Source organism: Miniopterus natalensis, chromosome 2 (genome assembly GCF_054644295.1).
Source record: "Miniopterus natalensis isolate mMinNat1 chromosome 2, mMinNat1.hap1, whole genome shotgun sequence".
In the NCBI taxonomy this organism is placed as follows: domain Eukaryota; kingdom Metazoa; phylum Chordata; class Mammalia; order Chiroptera; family Miniopteridae; genus Miniopterus; species Miniopterus natalensis.
This window is the reverse complement of record NC_142082.1, coordinates 140101581-140120304: the sequence shown is the minus strand read 5'-3', so window position 1 is coordinate 140120304 and position 18724 is coordinate 140101581. Positions and strand designations below refer to the sequence as shown.

At 53.2% G+C, this 18724-nt stretch overlaps 2 protein-coding genes across 3 annotated transcripts; both read left to right on the top strand.

Annotated features, from left to right (window-relative positions):
• Positions 1-3113: 3113 nt before the first annotated feature.
• On the top strand, positions 3114-7808 carry IGFBP6 (insulin like growth factor binding protein 6). The gene is made up of 4 exons (XM_087814652.1): positions 3114-3559; positions 6373-6512; positions 6698-6817; positions 7348-7808. The coding sequence occupies exons 1-4, from the start codon at positions 3250-3252 to the stop codon at positions 7468-7470; spliced, it is 693 nt and encodes a 230-aa protein (XP_087670778.1). The 5' UTR covers positions 3114-3249; the 3' UTR covers positions 7471-7808.
• A 1116-nt stretch (positions 7809-8924) lies between these two features.
• Positions 8925-18344, top strand: SOAT2 (sterol O-acyltransferase 2). Of its 2 annotated transcripts, none has more exons than XM_087814653.1 (15): positions 8925-9027; positions 9525-9580; positions 10142-10278; positions 10630-10689; positions 11035-11142; positions 12540-12816; positions 13338-13407; positions 13932-14016; positions 14489-14534; positions 14734-14863; positions 15797-15894; positions 16308-16406; positions 16910-17045; positions 17579-17724; positions 17909-18344. In XM_087814653.1, exons 1-15 carry the CDS (start codon positions 8952-8954, stop codon positions 17957-17959), a joined length of 1575 nt encoding a protein of 524 aa, XP_087670779.1. In that variant the 5' UTR covers positions 8925-8951; the 3' UTR covers positions 17960-18344. The 2 variants fall into 2 exon arrangements, with proteins under 2 accessions (XP_087670779.1, XP_087670780.1); XM_087814654.1 differs by having other exon boundaries at positions 8952-9072; positions 13935-14016.
• The last annotated feature ends 380 nt before the right edge of the window (positions 18345-18724 follow it).

Genomic DNA, 18724 nt, shown 5'->3' with positions numbered 1-18724 from the left:
CACTTCCCTTCCCCAAAACTGCCTTTGCTCCCACCAAAAACACTAATCTTTACTTGTATCAATCCCAAACTCCTTATGTGGGCTGGAAACTGGGGACTCAAAAGAGATGAACAAGTTGTGGGGCCCCTGATCTCAAAGCATTCACATCAACTGGAAAAATAAGACATACAAAAAAGATTTTTAAAAATGTAAGATAGTAGCAAAATAATCTGGGTGAATTCAGAGAAAGGCAGACAGCTGGCAGAGCAGGTAGAGGAAGAGATGGCAGAATTTGGTTTGTAGTGAGGGGCATGTAGGGAGAGTTTAATCCTTGTGAGCTGAAAGCTTGGGAGTCCAAGGGAAGAAATTACATCTGAGCACCAGTTACGCTACACCTTCACTTCCCCTTACCTCAGTTCAGGCCCAGAGATGGGAAACTGCCAGGGGTTCTAGGGAAGGTGATCTAACCAGCTGATGAGCAGATGTGCTTCCAAGGTCATTGTCCACAGGGCCATGAATGCCAGATGGAACCACAGGTTGAGGGGGAGGAGCATGGATTGGGGAGTGGCATGGAATACCACCAAAGGCCTTTGAGAGTCACACAAGCAGGACTGTGCCTCAGCAGGACAAATTGGGAGGCTGTATGTGGAACAGATGGCAGAAACAGAGGCTGGAGCCCAGCTGAGGTTATCACAACAGTTCCCATCAGGCCCACACCAGACTTAGTCCATGTCATGATGTGGTCATTGATACTCTTCTCTGGGTGTTTTTGTCTATGGACGATGCCACTACTTGTCTTCCCTCAGACTCAAGATCAAAAGGGTCCAAGCAAGCAGGCCCCCTCCTTTATAGTCTTGTTCTCAAAAGGAAGTCAGCACCTGGAGCTGCCATGGATTTGGAAGGAGGGGCTGGGTGTGAGAGATACAGAACATAAGGGATCAGGAGGACAGACTATAACATGCAAGAGAAGGAGGAAGTCCAGGCAGAGTTTATTTATGGAAAAGCCTAAGTAACAGTCTAAGCTGTCTAGCCTTTTCACAGCCCTGGCAGAAGCTTTCAGCAAATTCCTCTCACGCAGAGGCCAGACAGATTCCCAGGGGTTTGCACCTTGGCCCATACTCCATCCTGAGTGCCTACTGTGTACTTCAAATCCCTGCTCTGGATGCTGAGGTGGAGGGCATCCCAAAGGGAAGAAAAGCAAAATATATGAGCCTCAGTCTGCAAGAAAGAGCCTGGTTAGATCCCAGCACTGACAGCATACAGCTCTGGACTTCCATGCTGGAGGGGTGGGGAAGGAGAAGTGCAGTGCTGGGTGGTAGTTGATACTGAATTGTGCAACCCAATTTAGACAGCAGGGAGGGACCTAGCTAGGCAGGTGGGAGCATTAAACAGAGGAAATCTGTAGGGGTGGTGGTGGTGGCAGCAACGTGGAAGGGGGTAAAGGGGAGCTTAAGAAGGGAATATTGAGGAGAGTGATGGATCTGAGAGGCTAGCAGATTATTGGGCTTTTCTGCAATATAACCCACAAAGGAGGAGCACAAACAATTTTAAAAACCACGCTGGGATCCTGCAGGGAGCGCAGCCATCTCGTCCCCATCCCAACTTCCCACAGGCCTTTGTGTCTTATTCAGGAGCAAGGAGCTGGAGCCAAAGAGAAAAGCCCTTGCCAGAACCATGTGCAGAGCCAAATAAAGTGATGTGGGTGTGGGGACAAGACAGATCTCTGCACCCTGGGGTCAGAGCCTGGGGCAGGAGGTCACAGAACCTCTGCAGAGTGGAGGAGAACTGCCTCCTCCCACTCCCCCAAACCCCCTCCACCCTACCTGTCCAATCTGTATCAGTGTCTCAGGGCTGCTGGAAGACCCTACTCCCCAAATGTGGATTCTAGGGTCCCAGGGTAGGCCTGGAGGCCAGTGCTGGGAGCGAGGTTCTTTTATATTTTATATTCACCTAAAAGTTCGGGAAGCCCTGACATTCTTGCTTGGAGGCCCAGAATTTAAACTTAGTCACTGCCCAGAGCCCTTGTTTTAGGAAAGAATGAGCCGGCTGTTGCATAACCCAGAGCCAGGAGGGTGTGGGTTGCTGAAGGAAACGGTCCTTCTTCCTCCCTCTAGGAAGGAAGGCTGGGCTAGGAGTGCTAGGAATGGGCAGGGCCTGGGTAAGGGCAGGGGTAGGGTGAGGAGACACCCCTAGGCATATAGCACAGCCTGAGAGTCCAGATAACCCGCTGGTTGATACTGGGTGGGGAAGGAGTGGGGGACAGGTTCTGGGAAAGGAGAGGAAAGGAGGATAGGCTGACTTGAATGAGGGGAGGGAGGGTGGTGTGTGGGGGGGTGTCCTTACTCTCTGGTCACTGTTCCCAAGAGCACCCAGAATATGGGCTCCTATAACTCTTGCCCAGCCTCCTCCCAATTTCAAATGGCCAATCCCCCCCCCCCCCCCCCAGGTGTTCAGCTAGTTCTCACCCTCCCACGCTGGCCCCTCTACAATACTTCCAGACTCCCCTGGCCCCACCACAATATTAGAGTTTCCAACAGTTTGTTCAAGGTGAGCCTCCCTACCTCACTCCTTGCCCCCAAGCCCCTCCTATCATCTTAGCCCAGGATGGCCCCCCTGACACCTGTTTCCCCCAGATTGCATTGCAGGGAGAGTGTCTCTTGCCCCTTCCTCAGTGCCTCTCTTCCTCTCCTTGTCCTTGACAGACTTCCTCCCACCAGCAGTCAGTGCTTAACCATCAACTCAGCTTTTTTTCTTTTCATTCACCCCATCCCTCTCCTGACCCCCACACACCATCCCTTCTCCGTACACTTTTAGACCCAATCTTCTCACTCCCCACCGGAGTCCCTGCATGCCCAGCACCCCCTGCACCTCCACAAAAACTGGATTTCAGGTTTTCCCTTCATCCCAACTGCAGTCCCCTCCTCCTCGCCCTCCCTCCCCATCCTCCAGGCCCTCCAGCCAACTGTCCCTCTTCCAAATTCCCGGCCAGATTCCCGGGAACAAAGCAAGAAAAATCTGAGTAATTTGGGAAGTGAACAGAAACTGGGAAGGGAGCGGGGAGGAAGAGTGGGGAGGACGGGGGGGGGGGGGGCTCTCCAGTCCCACCCAGTTTAGTGAAAGCCTCTGCCTTCTCCCCCCACCCCCCTCCCTTCACCTGGCTCTTAAAGGGCCGGGCCCCTGACCCGCGGCTATTTAAGACCGTGGGGAGGCGGCAGGCAGCTGCTGCGCTACGACTGCTCTGGAGGAGTGGACCCCGCAGACCTCCTGACCATGTCCCCCCACAGGCTGCTGCCGCCCCTGCTGCTGCTCCCCCTGCTGCTCTCCGCGCGCCCGGGAGGCGCCTCGGTGCGGCACCCAGCCGGGTGCCCGGGGGGCTGCACTGAAGAGGAGGGCGCGGGGCTGCCGGCGGAGAGCTGTGCAGAAGCTGGGGGCTGCCTCAGGAGGGAGGGGCAGCAGTGCGGGGTCTACACCCCTAACTGCGCCCCGGGACTGCAGTGCCAGCCGCCGGAGGAAAACCAGACGCCCCTGCGGGCGCTGCTGCTGGGCCGGGGCCGCTGCCGCCCCGCGCGCGCGCCCAAGGGTGAGTCCGCGCCCCGCCCCGCCCCGCCCACGGGAGACCCGCTTCTCTGCGGGCAGGGTCCTGGAGAGGTGGGCGCGGGCAACCCCACAAGCCGCTGGGTCCTGCCACTGACGCTTCTACACCCCCTCAACACTGGGGGGGGCACGATAGAGGGGTAAGGGGCAAGTGGGGAGGCAGCCAGATGGCTGGGGTGCAGCTAGGGGCCCTGGAGATAAGGCAGGGAGGTGTCTGAGCTCTCAACTTTTTTTTTTTTTTTTTTTGCTCTCCTCTATTACTTTCTCTTGAGGAAAAAGAGATGGGGAGATGGAGGGGTTTATGGCCATGCCATATGCCACAGCAGCCCAGTTCCTTCAGTCCTAGACCCCCAAATTGGAGAAGGGACCCAGAGGTTCTCAGCTTCCACTTGGAGAAAGAGAGAATGGAACACCAGACTCCCAAGTCCTGCACACACTGAGAAATATCTCCTCCTCTCCTTTTAATACTGGGGTGTCCAAGGCATGAACATGAGGTCTAGAACAGAAGATGACCTCAATCCAGAGTTGATTCAGACTACGCCAGGGTCAGAGGGTAGGTGCTGGGGGTCCTGGTGGTGGGGACTAGAGGTGAGAAAAGAAGGAATCTGCCAAATCAGGGTTATGATTTAAAGCTGCCACCCACCCTACCCCAGAGTGGAGAAGAGAAGGCTGAGTCAGTGGGTGGGTGGGACAGAAGTAAGTCAGAACCTGAAAGATGGGGGACAGCAGGGAGACGGGGAGGGCAGGAAATGCAAACATCTGCCACCCCAGGGGTATCTGAGCTCCTGGTTTCCTCCATGGGAAGGGATGGGAAATTAACATGGAGCTCCTTTCAATCCCAGGTGCAAGCATCCAGGCTGCTAGGGATCCTCCTAACAGGGGTAGTCCAGGTAGGTCAGAGGGGGCAGTAGGAGCATAGTCACGATAGGGTGTTAAACGGAGGAAATGAGGGGCAAGGGCTGAGGGGTGTGGAGGAAGGAATATCAGACTCCAGACCGCAGATGAAGTGGCTCCACTTTTAAGTCGTAGGCAGATGAGGGCACTATGTTTCAGGGTTGGGAGCCCAAGCAGAGCTTGCTTTGGGCACTGAGAGGGAGAGACAATCTTCAGGGGTCATAGTATCTAATTTTACAGGTAGGTGGATTCCAAGCAATTCATGCTCGCCTTTCTGCCTTTTCCTCACCCTGATGCTATGATACCCTGACTTATTTCCTCATCTGGTTCCATCCTGAGCTCGCCCCAGATCCCCCAGACACCATATGTGAAATTTCCCCAGAGCCAGGAGCCACCTGCAGGTTGGACGCCCCTCATTCCCACACTTTTGCAACCTGCACTCTGCCCATCTTGGTTAAGGACAGACTCTCACATTCTCCTGGGACCACTCGGGTTGATCTGGGCTGAGCCACAGGGGACCAGAAGGAAAGGCCCTTACTGTCCCAAAAGTAACCACTTCTCAAGCCTGGAAGAGGTGGGCTGAGTCACAGCAGGGACATTCGTTCCTTTTCCTTGCTGCTGACCCCTCCCATATCCATTGCTCTTCTGCCCCATCTCCCTGACTTGGTGCACCCCCTGCTGGCCTCTTGTGGAACAGCCAGGTCTTTCTCAGCCCAAGACCAAGGCCTCCCAATGTAGTCTCCCTTATCCGCTGGAGACTATGTTCCAAGACCCCCAGTGGATGACTGAAACTGAAGATAATACCAAACTCTAATCAACTTTAACTCTGCTGGGAATGTGGCAGCAGCTTCTACACCAGCAGATGCAACCTCTCCAATAACTTTTATATTTTTCAGTCCAAACCTATTCCTGAGTATGTAACCATCCCTTACTTGCAGTAAATGTATTGGTGTCACTCATTTCAAGGGATCCCTTGCTGAAGTCTTCATCTAGGGTCACTGTTTTTTGTTGCAACATACTGCTGTCAATTGGAACACTTTACCTGTTTGTGTCTTCTGCCCACAAACTTAATGTCTTCTCCATCTAAGCACTTAACTGTGGCCATAACTTTTCTAGTTTGATGTGCAACAGCAAAACTAGCATTAATTTCTTTTTCCCTCTGCATAATTTCATGGAAAGAAGATTCGTTTTACTGTAGATCTTAGCAACCTCAGCATACAATTTTTATTCTTTCCTTATTAAATTGGGAACTTTCACTTAAAGGCAGCACTTTTGGGCTTCTTTTCCATATCCAAATTGCCAGCATCACGACTCTTGCACTTTGGGGCCATTACTAAGTAAAATAAGGGTGACTTGAACACGATACCATGACTGTCCATCTGATAACAGAGAAGGCTAATAAGTGACTAATGAATGGGGAGCATGTACAGAGAGGAGACACTGGGCCCTTGGATGATTCATGTCCCAGGAAGGAAGGAGCAGGATAGTGAGAGATTTCATCACACTATTCATAATTTAAAACTTATGAATTGTTTATTTCTGGAATTTTTTATTTAACATTTCACAGAAAGTGAAACCACAGATAAGGGGCAACTATTGAATTTGGATTTGTTCACGATTTTTGCTTTCCAAAGTGCTCCTCTCTTCTAAGCCTTAAAACTAGTCGGGGGATGTTGTTAGGAAAGGTAATAATACCATTTGCCAGAGAAAGAAGCTGAGGCCAGGAGAAGGTAAGGGTGGAGCCAGATTCTAACGCCCCCCCCCCCCACTTCTACTGCTCCAAAAGCCCCTCTCTTCCTCCCACTTCAGTGGGTAGGAGTGAGCAAGGCTCTTTCCACTTGGTTCTGGTCTTTGACATCTGGCTGATTTCCGGCCTCTTCTTTCCCCATCTTCTTGTGACTCTAGGGGAGAATCCTAAGGAGAGTAAACCCCAAGTGGGGACCACTCGCCAACAGGACATGAACCGCAGAGACCAACAAAGGAACCTGGGGAGCTCTACCACTCCTGCCAGGCCCAATCCTGGGGGTGTCCAAGACACCGAGATGGTGCGTTTGGGGCTGGCAGGGAGCAGGATGGGTGGGGAGCCCTGGAGATGTCCATCCGAGACTGCTTCCTTGGGCTCAGAAAGGTCTCCCATGTTAGCCCAGGGAGCCTGGCTGGTGGGGCCAGGGGACTGTGCAGTGGAGCTCAGCTGGAATAGTTTTAAGCTGCTTGCTCTCCCTTCCCCCAGGGCCCATGCCGCAGACATCTGGACTCAGTACTACAGCAACTCCAGACCGAAGTCTTCCGGGGATCTCACACCCTCTATGTGCCTAATTGTGACCAAAGGGGCTTCTACCGGAAACGGCAGGTGAGGCCACTCTGCTCTCCTCCATCCCTCAGTACAAGGCCCCTACCAGGAAGGGGAGGGTTTACACAGTTGCATAAATAAGACACTGTCCCTGCCTTTAAGGATCTCCCAACTTCTGGGCCCACGCAAATAACCAACCACACACTGTAGTAGAGGAGTTAGACTGCCTAAAGAATACCTCACCCACAGGCACACGAACGTGAGGTGTCAGTCACCTAGAGGTGGTTGAGCCCCACCTGCAGAGCCTGAGAATTTGCATTTCTAACTCCTTTCCTGATGATGCTGATGCTGTTGGTTTGGGAACCACCCTTCGAGAACTACTGTTCTGCCTAGAAGAATGGGCACAGTTTTGTGGGTGGAGGAGAGAAGCGAGGGAAGGGAACTCAGCAGGACTCGAGGTCCTGAGAACTCAGGTGTTTCTGCATACTCAGACTCAGGGGCCTGGAGCCCCTCCCCAACCCATGGGACCCCTCCCATCTCTCCTGTTGGAGCCTCGGCCTCACCTCTGATCTGTTTGCCTCTCTCCCCAGTGCCGCTCCTCACAGGGGCAGCGCCGAGGTCCCTGCTGGTGTGTGGATCGGATGGGCCAGCCCCTGCCAGCATCCTCGGACAGCAATGGAGGCTCCTCTTGCTCCACCGGGAGCAGCGGCTAAGGCTGGATGGGGACCCTCAGGGCTGTTGGCAGGAGCATGGGGCTGTCATATTGGGTCATTTGTTGAGTAATAAGTAACTCAAGGGCCCTGAGTCCCACATTCCACCTTCAGGCCCTGCCCTATTGTCCCCCTCATCCCTGGGCATCACACATGGAAAGATTGTTGCTGTTGGCTTGGGGTGTTAATAAAGCTTGGGGGTCTCTGGTCTATGTCTCTGTGTCCACCTCACATTTCTGGAGCCCCTGACCCTTCTCTCTCCCCCCTTTAAAGCCCCCCCCCCCAGCAGTTCTCCTTTCCTGTAGACTACCTTCGGTCCTTCCCGCTGCACTTGGAAGGAGGCAGCATTGGCAGAGCCTTCAAGCCCTGAAGCCTCACCCAGCTACCCACCAGGGAGGGGGGGGGGTGGGGGGGGAGGGGAATAGAGGTGGAGAGACACTGAGCCCACGGCCTTGGTCTGAGATTGTGATCTTTTTTCTAACATGATCTTTGGACACAGGGGAGAGGAAGAATTAATAGTTAATCCCCAGCAGGACCCTAACAAAGAGGAACTCTCAAAGCACTTACCTTCTGTTATATCCTACTAAAAAGGGAAGGAACTTAATTATTTATTGAGCTCCCCTCATGGACTGGGCCCTGGCCCACGTGCTTTTACCTGGACTACCTCATTTTGTGCTTACAGGAACCTTGTGAGGTAGGGACTTTTGCCCCAGTTTTTCAGAGGAGGAAACTGTGGCTTAAAAATATTTGGGTCACTTACCTAAAATTACACAGCCAGGAAATGATAAAGGGAGGACTTAAATCTAGTTCTTCCCTATATGACAATGCCTGGCATTCCTTAGGTGCTAAATATATTGCCTACATGCTAACCAAGCAGGTGTAGGGAAGAGCTGACATTCAGGGACACTGGCACCTAGCACTTCCTGGAAGGGCCACAGCTCCACAATTGTCACAGGTGTCAACCCCATCAGAATATTAATTACATGCATACAATTTTTTTCAAGTTGACAAGGTCCTTTCACACACCTTATCTCTTGGTCTAAGGGAGCTGAGTGTACTGATATCTGAAGAAGTTTCTGAGTCCACCTTGACTTCAGCCTGCTGGGAAAGAGATTGGAAGGTGAGCCATACTAGGTGATAAGCCTCAGAGAGGCAAAGTCCCCCTTCCCACCACATGCATACTCACTACTCCTGTGGGAAGGAGAGCACACTTGCTCAGAACTGGGCATCTGGGTGGTGGTTGGGCTGTTGCGGGGTTGCATCTAGTTCATCCCTGCAACAGTCCACAGAGCCTGAGGCTGAGAAGCACTGCCCTCCGGATCAGATAACCTATCATGCTCCTGGAGGCCTCCTCCTCCTGAAAGGACTTTAGTCTTTGGAGCTGTCAGCTGAGCTGACAGATGGTTGCTCAGAGGGTTGGCAGACTGTGAAGGAAACGAAGGAACACGGTAGAGGCCACCTGCTGCCCAGTCAAGACTGACATCATGGAGCCAAAGGCAGCCCGATCTCGGAGGAGAGCAGGGTCCAGAAGAGAGCAGGAGAACCAACCCCCGGCAGGAGGTGAGCCGCCCTCTGGGAGTGCAAAATGCTCAGGTGGGTTTAGAGGTGAGGATATCCTGTTGAGAAGGGGCTCCTGCTTTCTACCTGAAACTCTTCCTGCTGTCCTGGGAAGGCAGACTCTGGACTCTGCCCCTAACCACCCAGCTGGGAGACAGAGAAGGGGCGGAGAAGAAAAGGGACATTCAGAGCTGTGGCCTTGCCTTGTCTTTCTGACGCTCTAACCTCAGAGGGTGAATAGAGAGGCTTCCTGTTCTCTGAGTACCCTGTTTCCAGTAACACCATCAGGCTCCCTGCTCACTCTCTGACAAAATAACTTCCCCTTCTGACTGCCCCACCCATGATACTAGATATCTTCTGATGGGGTGGGGGGTGGGGGTGCTGGGAGGCTGCTGAGCACACAGAAAGCATTTCCTGGCAAAGGATAACTCTGGGCTTACACCAGGCAGTAGAACCCTAACCCCTCCCCTTTGTGTGTGCCCTTTGACCCCTCCTTTTAGGAAATGCTGAGGCACTTGAAGGCCCTGACTTGGTGCAATGGACCCAACATATGGAGGTGAGGGACCTTAGAGGTCAGAGGTCAAGATGGACAGGTCCTGGAATGGAGGGAGGTAGGGATGAGGACCAGTTTGGTGATAAAGACAGTTGGTTTTTGGGAGGTTTTTGGGTTCAAACCCCTCAGATCAGGTGAGAGCTAAGGGTTCAGATGAGGAGGTCTGAAACACAGGTCATCAGGGCAGGGGCCAAAAGTCCAACAGCAAACAGTCTTCTGTTAGTGGGGCTAGAGGTCAGGAGAGGGAAGGCTGGGGTCAGGGAGAAGAGAGTCAAGTCGGAGATGACAAGGTGGTTGGGACTGGAAATGTTGCTACTGCTGTTTCTCCTTGATCGTCACTGCTGCCCTGGGAAGGCAGAGGGAGATAAATTATTGGGGAACTTGTGGGCAGGAACCGCGCTTTCTGGATCCTAGATAGATGCTCAACCGCTGAGCCACGCGCAGCCAGGCTAGAAACCACGCTTTCTAACCCTAGCATTTGTGTGTATAGAGAGAAGCTCAGTTGAGTGAATGAGAGGATGGTGAACTGGTTGGAGGGACAGTGGGCCCTGCTTTGTCCTGCAGGCTGTGAAGGCGCAGCTGCTGGAGCAAGCACAGAGACAGCTGCAGGAGCTGCTGGATCGCGCCATGTCGGAGGCGGTACAGTCCTACCCATCACAAGGCAGACCTCTGCCCACCATTCCTCCAGGCTCTCTGAACAAGTAAGAGTCTGAGGAGCCAGGGGCTGAGGAATGGCTGGAGCAGACTTCTCCACTGTAAGATTACAAGCTATAATCATCATCCCATGTGCCCTTTGCCAGCACTGGTGTGACCCTCACTTCAACTTCCCCTCTTCTCCTTTTATTGCCTCTGCCTGCCTGGCACTGACCTCCACCTCCAGCCCTGCTCTGCCCTGGCCCTGACCTTCTGCCTGGTCCTGCCCCCTGGCCCTAGCCTTGACCTTCTGCTACTACTACCCTGGGCTTCCAAGTATTGATCTTCGGCAAGGTCCTGCCCTCTGCCCACTGCCTTCTTCCTTTGGTTCCCGACTCAGAACAACTGTCTCAATTCAGTACCCAGGAGCCATCTCTGAAGAAACGTAAAGTCTTTATCATCCGCAAGTCTCTGCTTGAGTAAGTCAAGGGTGAGGACAGGTTGGGGGGAAAAGAAAGGGCTTTGGCTGGGGGTCCAAGATACCTCAGTTTTCACCCCCAGGCTCTAGGTGGTTTGGGAGAGAACCTAGAAAAAAAATTTTAAGGTTCAGTTTCCCTATTTGCCCTGGGTGTGGCTGTGGAAGAAAGGCCACCAGGTTAAATGTGTCTGGGCTAGAAAGGGCTTTGGACACATGTCCTAGTCACATCCCAGCCCTTAGAATTTCCAATCACTAGACCCCATCCCCACATGTGTATGGTGCCTGAGCTAGTCCACATGACCTTGGGGACCCTTCCACACTGACATGCAGGCCCCTCTCCCTCCAGCGAGCTGATGGAGGTGCAGCACTTTCGGACCATCTACCACATGTTCATCGCCGGCCTGTGCGTCTTCATCATCAGCACCCTGGCCATCGACTTCATTGACGAGGGCAGGTAGGCCCCTCTCCTGCCCAGGATAGGCATGCAGATCAGATCAGACCCTTTGGGTCCCCAGGGCTCCATCTACCACTGGCCTGAGAGGGCACAGGTTCCCCTTTGATTATTGCACACACATCAGTGTTGCTTCCAACAACATTCCCACCTAAAACACACTCTTAGTTTCTTCTTTCCACAGCCTTGGATGGCCCTTGCTCTGTCCCCCCAGGTTAGCCACCCTGGGGACAGCCACTCAAATACTTCTCAATAGGAACCTTGTCTTGAGGCAGATATACATGTGTGTGTGTGCACACATACACACACTTCCCACCCCACACCTTTCCAAGTCAATGATGCTCAATTCAAGTAACCTCCTTTGAGCATCTTCTAAGGACCAGCCCTGGGGGCCAGAGAAATGAGGGGCAGACCCCATCCCGTCTGTGAGGCACTCCCAATCTTGTGGGGAAGACAGACATGCACACAAGTGCCTTGGTGGGTTGTTTCCCCCAAAAGCACCCTCTCCCTGCTTGGGGGATGAGCTTCAGAAGGCTGTACCTCCCTGGGGTCTGTACTTGCAGGCCCACCTTTGATAAGTAAGGCTTAGGAAGCAGTAAAAGGAAGAAGACCAAGGATCTGCAAGTTCAGCAACAGCAGCACTTCCTTTGCGTAAATTGTTGCTAATTATGAGTATTATAAGGATCAAATCTCAGTAAAAAGTTCAAATACATGTAAAGTTACAGTCCTTCTTGACCACTCCTGCTCAATCCCAGACCGCTTCCCAGAAGTCACATTTTCGGCAGTTTTGAGAATTTCCCTCCAGAGCAGTTTCCATCCATATGTATATAAGAACCAAAGAGATGGATCTGGTAGAGCTTTACATAAATAAGACACTTACTGTAACTATTGTTTTGTTTTCACTCCCTGACAACCGGGTTTAGAAATCTTTCCATGTCAATCCATTGTTTTTAATGACTGCAGAGTCTGAAGGTGCCGGGTTTTGTTCACTTAGTCCTTTCCTGATGGGCATGTAGGTCGTTTCTCATTGTCACCCTTTAAACTGTATACTCTTAATCTAAGCAAACAAAACACTCAACAGGCCGCCGGCACTCCAAAAGAACGAAACGAATGAAAATCAAAGTTAAATGCGAAGTACCTCCTATCCTAACAGCTGTGGCCTGCAAAGCACAGAGGCCCTCTGCAACACCACAGTATTCACGTGGAAGCGAAACCATTTCCTGACAGAGTCTCCTCAGGCAACACCGTGCAGGAGAAGTCCTAGGCAGCCGAGGTGCCACCCTGAACACTTTCAGAGGCCAGGAGCTCACAAGCGAGATACCTGTTTATCTTCCAAGAGCTCTGGCTGCAGAGGAGGGGGAAAGAATGGGCTACACATTTGTCTACTTTGTCTCTCCAAGGCTGATGCTGGAGTTCGACCTATTGATCTTCAGCTTCGGACAGCTGCCCTTGGCTCTGATGACCTGGGTCCCCATGTTCCTGTCCACTCTGCTGGCGCCCTACCTGGCCCTCCGGCTGTGGGCGAGGCCGCAGGCCAGCGGGGCCTGGACGCTGGGGGCGGGCCTGGGCGGCGTGCTGCTGGCGGCTCACTCCGCGGTGCTCGGCATACTCCCGGTCCACGTGGCTGCGAAGTACCAGCTGCCGCCAGCCTCCAGCTGCGTCCTAGTCTTTGAGCAGGTGATGCGCTGGGGGGGGGGCGGGGGCGGGGGGGGCAGGGGGAGGGGGAGGGGGAGGGGGAGGGGCGGGGGGAGGGGGCGGGGGGGGAGGGGGAGGGGGAGGGGGAGGGGGAGGGGGGAGGGAAGGTACTTGATACAGTAGAGGCGGGGTGGAGCTAGTTACTAGGGGAGGAGTTCGTTGCGAGGGATTTGAGCGGACCGGCTGGCTCCGAAGAAATGTAAAGGAAGTGGAGCGAGTCAAATGTAATCTGACTCACAGGGGTTGGCCCAACGAAGGCCCTGGCCTTTTCGGTACCCCCTCACTTTCGATCCATCCCAGCAGTAAAGTAATCCGGCAAAAAGATAAAGTATGTGCTTTGACCGTACGTGTTTTATGACCTGCCTGCTTTATTCCAGCTCTCTCTCCCCCTCTCTCTCCCCCATTCACTCTCTCTCCCTCCCCCCTCTCAATGGGGAGGACAGAGAGATTGTGATATGCTTAGAGCCACACAGCAACTTAACCTCTCTTCTCCTCCATCTCAGGTCAGACTCCTGATGAAAAGCTACTCCTTCCTGAGAGAGGCTGTGCCTGGTATCCTTCGTGCCAGAGGAGGTGAGGCCTTCAGCTGGCGCTGCCATGAGCTCAGTCCTCTTGGCTGATTGGATAAAGCCAGCAGTGGCAGGATCCTCACAAAAGCTCTGACTTCCTAAGCCCACCCTGCCCACTGGGCACACCTCTGGCCTCCACCTGGGCTCTATGCGCCTTAGACATTAGGCCTTCTCAGGTCCCCATTCAGAGATGACACCTCTGTTGCCCAGAACTTCTGATGCTTTCCCATTTCCAGGTCCAGCCTGGAGAGAGGGAGAATGGGTAGTGGAACTTCTGGGTGCCAAATAAAGCTTCAGCCACAGCAGGCTCTGTGCCAGAAAATGGGGTGCCTGGAATGGAAGTAAAAGAGGGGTTCAGCTCTTGCCCAGTTTCACCTCCCCCACCCCACCTCAGACCCAATATCCAGCCCTTCCCCAGCCCCTGCACTTCCATCCTGGTCAGCTCTCCACACCCTAGTCCCAGCCTCCCTTACCTCTGCCCTCTCTCCCTTCCCCCTTCACTGATGGACCCTTCTCACTCCTCCCCAGGAGAGAGGGTCCTGGCCCCCAGTTTCTCCAGCTACCTCTATTTCCTCTTCTGCCCCACACTCATCTACAGGGAGACTTACCCCAGGTAAGTCCCTGCACCCTTTCCCCAAATGCCTGAGCCCATCAGGGACCTTCCCCTCCTCTTCTCCTCTCCCTGAGGTCCCTAGCCTCACCCCAGACACTTTCTCAGGAAGCATCCCCATCACAGAGATAAGAAAGAAGTGGCAGGTAGACTACCCCTTCTCCTTGCCCAGCCCATGGTGACAAGAGGGTCATCAACTGTCCTGGTTTGCCCAGCATTGTCCCTGGTTTAGCACTGAAAATCCTAGATCCTGGGAAATCCCTCAATCCAGATCAAACTCCAGATGGTTCGTCACATTAGTTGACACACAAGCTAAAAATCCATTCACCATCTCTGCTAAGTGTTCTAGTTCCCCACCTCCCCAGATAACCCTCCTAGGCCTGAGCAATTGAGGGGCTATGGAGAGAGGGCCCCAGAACCTGGGTCCTGGCCTGAGCAGGGAACAAGAAACATATAATCCCCGTTGCTGCTGCAGGACACCCAACATCAGGTGGAATTATGTGGCCAAGAACTTTGCCCAGGTCAGAAGATGGGGTAAAATGGTGGACCACCTGTGACTCATGATGGCTGAGGGGACATTTTTTGGGAGTGGGGCGGAGGAAGCCTGGGGAGGAGGTCAGAGGGAAGAAGAGGCAGATGCTGGGCCAGAGTCAATTCCACAGTGAGGGGGCAGCTACCAGTGCCCCCTCTCAAAGTTAGGTGTCCACCACTCCCTCTTAGGCCCTGTGCTGCGTCCTGTATGCCTGTTTCATCCTGGACCGCCTCTGTGTTCCTGTCTTTGCCAACATGAGCCGGGAGCCCTTCAGCACCCGAGCCCTGGTGCTCTCGGTCATGCACGCGACATTGCCAGGTATGCCCACCGAAGCAGGACTGGGGAAGGCTGCGCCCTAGAAAGGCTTAGGCAGGAATTTCTCACTCCTCTTGCTCTTTACCTTCAGTCAGTTTCAACACCTTCTCCCTCCGAATCTCCCTTCACTTCTGTCCCCTCCTATCACTGCCCATTGTCAGGGTCTCAGTTCAGATTGCCGTCTGCTCCCCTTTTCCACATCAGCCTCCCAACCTGTGTCCCTCCCACCTGAATCTTTCCTCTCCCATCTGCCCCTGAGGATATTGCTGCCCAGATGAACTTCCCTCCTACAGATTAATCATTCTTGATCCTGCTTCAAAAGCTCCAGTGACTCCCCATTGCTGGGATCTCCAGATAAGATTTGAATCTTGGCCTGGCATTCAAGGCCTTTCCTGTGCATCACATCCCACCATAAGCCCAGCCATTCCCTGAAAGGCATGTACTTTCATGCCTCCAGACCTTTGCTCATACTAGTCCCTCAGTTTGGAATGCCCTTTCACTGCAGTTTCTTCTTAGAGGCCCATGTGAAAGGCACTCCTTTAGGAAGCCTTCCCCTTTTAAACCATCAATTACCATGACCTACCCTGTGCTCTGCACTCCCAAGCACATTGATGGCACCACAGTTACTCTCAATGCATTTGACCTTGATGTGTGGCTGGACATGCCTCTCTGTCCCTGTCTCTGTCTCTCTCCTCTCTCTCTTTCTCCAGCCACTGAACTCTCAATGGCCAGGGGCTTTGAAAATCATCTTATATCCCCAATCTCTGGCATGGAGCTCATGAGCAAATGGATGAATTAATAAAGGCATGACTTAGTAAATAACTGATATATGATGGGTAGGACTGAGGCCTAGTTGCTGGGGAAGGGCTCCTCAGATCTTCCTGGGGGTCCCAGGTGGGCCAGTCTAACCTGCAGCCCCTTGTCCCCACTTGCCAGGCATCTTCATGCTGCTGCTCATCTTCTTTGCCTTCCTCCACTGCTGGCTCAATGCCTTTGCGGAGATGCTACGATTTGGAGACAGGATGTTCTACCGGGTGTGGCCTGGACCTGGGCCACTTGGGAGCTAGAGGCAGGGAGAGATAGGGAGGCATCTGGGGAGGATGGTGGCTATGTTGGGTGTCCCCTTAGCTGTGCCATCAACCTCCCACAATGAGAAATTTGTCCTCTGGGTGTAGCTAAAATGCCACCCCTCCGCCTCCTGACTAGCCAGGGCTAACTGCTTTTGTGTGGATGGAGGGGGAGTCTCAAAAAGAGGGGGGAATAACAGGGAAGGCAGGCACCCCAGGTCCTGAAGAGGGAGCTGAGAGAGTGCTTGCTGTCTCTGTTTTGCCTGGAGTCAGTCCTTGTGGGAGGACATTAGGGCAGGGGGCAGGGGTGAGAAGCTGGGACTGGGAAGAGACGGGGCCTTGATGCTTACTCCTCCCACCCCTCCCCTCCCCTCCCCCAGGACTGGTGGAACTCCACGTCCTTCTCCAACTACTACCGAACGTGGAACGTGGTGGTCCACGACTGGCTGTACAGCTACGTGTACCAGGACGGGCTGTGGGTACGGCCCTGCAGAACCTCTCAGCTCCCAGTTAGTGGAGCCTCTGGGACACCCTCTCCTTTCCTCCCTCTGCACCATCCAATCTGCGGGTCCCCTGACTTCCATCTGCCCCATCCTACCCAACCCAATGGGCAGAAAATTCATCTTGTGACCCAACTTCCTTTCTTTCTTATCCTTGATTCCACCCCCTCCACAGAGAACATGACTATATTCTGCCCTCCTAAAGAACATGAATATATCAATTTTCAGTTACCAAGAGTTGTTACACACATTTAATCTGCACAGTAACCCCAAGAAATGTTATTATATCCCCTTTTTAAAATTGCATCTAAGGCCCAATGGGCTAATAAAATGCTCTTGAATAAGACATGTCAGCCCTTCTGACCTCAAATCCCATATTCTTTCCATTGTACCACATATGCTCCTGGCTTTCTTAAAGAGGGGGTTTTTGTGGAGGGGTCCTAGGGAGAGTCATTCCGTATTCCTGCCCCTACCCCTTCCAGCTCCTTGGTGGCCAGGCCCGAGGGGCAGCCATGCTGGGCGTGTTCCTGGTCTCCGCAGTCGTCCATGAGTACATCTTCTGCTTTGTCCTGGGCTTCTTCTACCCTGTCATGATGATACTCTTCCTTGTCATTGGAGGTGAGCTTGGCTTCTGTGTACCACTGGGGGGGAGTTCATCCAGAGGAAGGAGGCCTGTGCAACTGGTCGTGGAGAATCCAGATTGATGGGGGAGGCCACAGCCACAGGACAGAAGGGGATGTGCATACCTTCTGGGAGAAGGCGTGAGAGTTGTATGTGAGAGCTGGAGTGGGGAGAGACTTGGGGGCAGGGATGGAGGCAGCATCTGATGGCAGCAAGGGGGTATCTGGGGATGTGGGAGATTTCTGGCTGGAGAGGAGCATCTGAACAGAACACACAGAGAGAAAGGGGAGAAAACTGGTAGAGGTTGGGAGGTTCAGTTTGAGATCCAGGATATTGAAGGGTAAACTGAGGAATCCTGGTTTTACAGGAACCAGCTGAGACCTCCATGGGTTTCTGGAGCTGGGTTCAAGATCTTTCCCAATGGGACCTTCCTGTTCCATCTCTTCCCAGCACCCTGGGATGGGAGAGCAGCCAGGAACAGAAGGCACCGGTATCTGGAGCTGGGGTGACAATCTTTTCTCCTGCTTCAGGACCGATGAACTTCATGATGCATGACCGGCACAAGGGTCCAGCGTGGAACGTGCTGATGTGGACCATGCTGTTTCTGGGCCAGGGCATCCAGGTCAGCCTGTACTGCCAGGAGTGGTTTGCACGGCGGCACTGCCCCTTGCCCCAGGTAAAGAACCATGACATCCATACTCAACTCTCCTTCCCAACATCTACCCCCCTATTTTTTCTCAATTCAACAGCTGTGATCAGGAGCCAGGGTCTGGTTTTGGGGTGATGGGCTCCCATGTGTTGGGTGCACAGAGTGGGCACTGGGAGGGACCTCATTCATAGCTCACTTTTCTCTGGCACAGACAACCTTCTGGGGGCTGGTGACACCTCGATCTTGGTCCTGCCATACCTAGAGGTCAGGGCACCATCACTGTCCTGATGACACCAAGCTCTTCTCTGCCTGCAAAGCCTGGAGCCAGGTCTCATCTCTCTGCACTCGAAGACCTAGTTCTGAGGCAAGGGGGCCTAGCATGCATGGCCCCACCAGGGAACTCCAGGGGCTCAGATCTGTGGGCCTGTAAACAGCTGAGCACAGACCCAGAATGGTGATGGCTCTTGAGCCTCCACCCCCATAGACTGGGCACAGGGCCCCCTCCCACCCCATGGCTATCCAGATTTGAGGAGACTTGAAGAGACTCACATATTTGGTGAGTGTGGGGTGACTTAGAGAGACCTGTGACCGCTGAGGTCTGAGAAGGGTTTTGGGGTTTTTTGTATTTCCAACACACTAATAAACTGCATTTCTTTATATTCATTCATTTGTTTATTTAGTCATTCATCATTTGCTGAAAGCCCACTTTTGATAGGCATTATTGAAGGTTGTGTCTGCAGAGGCAAGACTTTGTGGTGAGAGGGGCTGAGGGTCTCCTGCGACATCCTGCCTTACCTTCTCTATGCCACTCCCCTCTCCCCAAAACCTAGCCTCGCCTCCTCTTCCACCTTGATTTCTTCTTCAGCTCCCATTTCCACACCCTTTTAACCTTCCTGCTCTCGGCAACCTCCAGCACATTTTGAGAGGGCACAGAGCAGGCCTCTTTTCATTCCATAGACCCAGGAGAGGAAACTCCTATAGAAAACTTAGGCAAATTTTTCAACTTCATGAGCCTCAGTTTCCACAG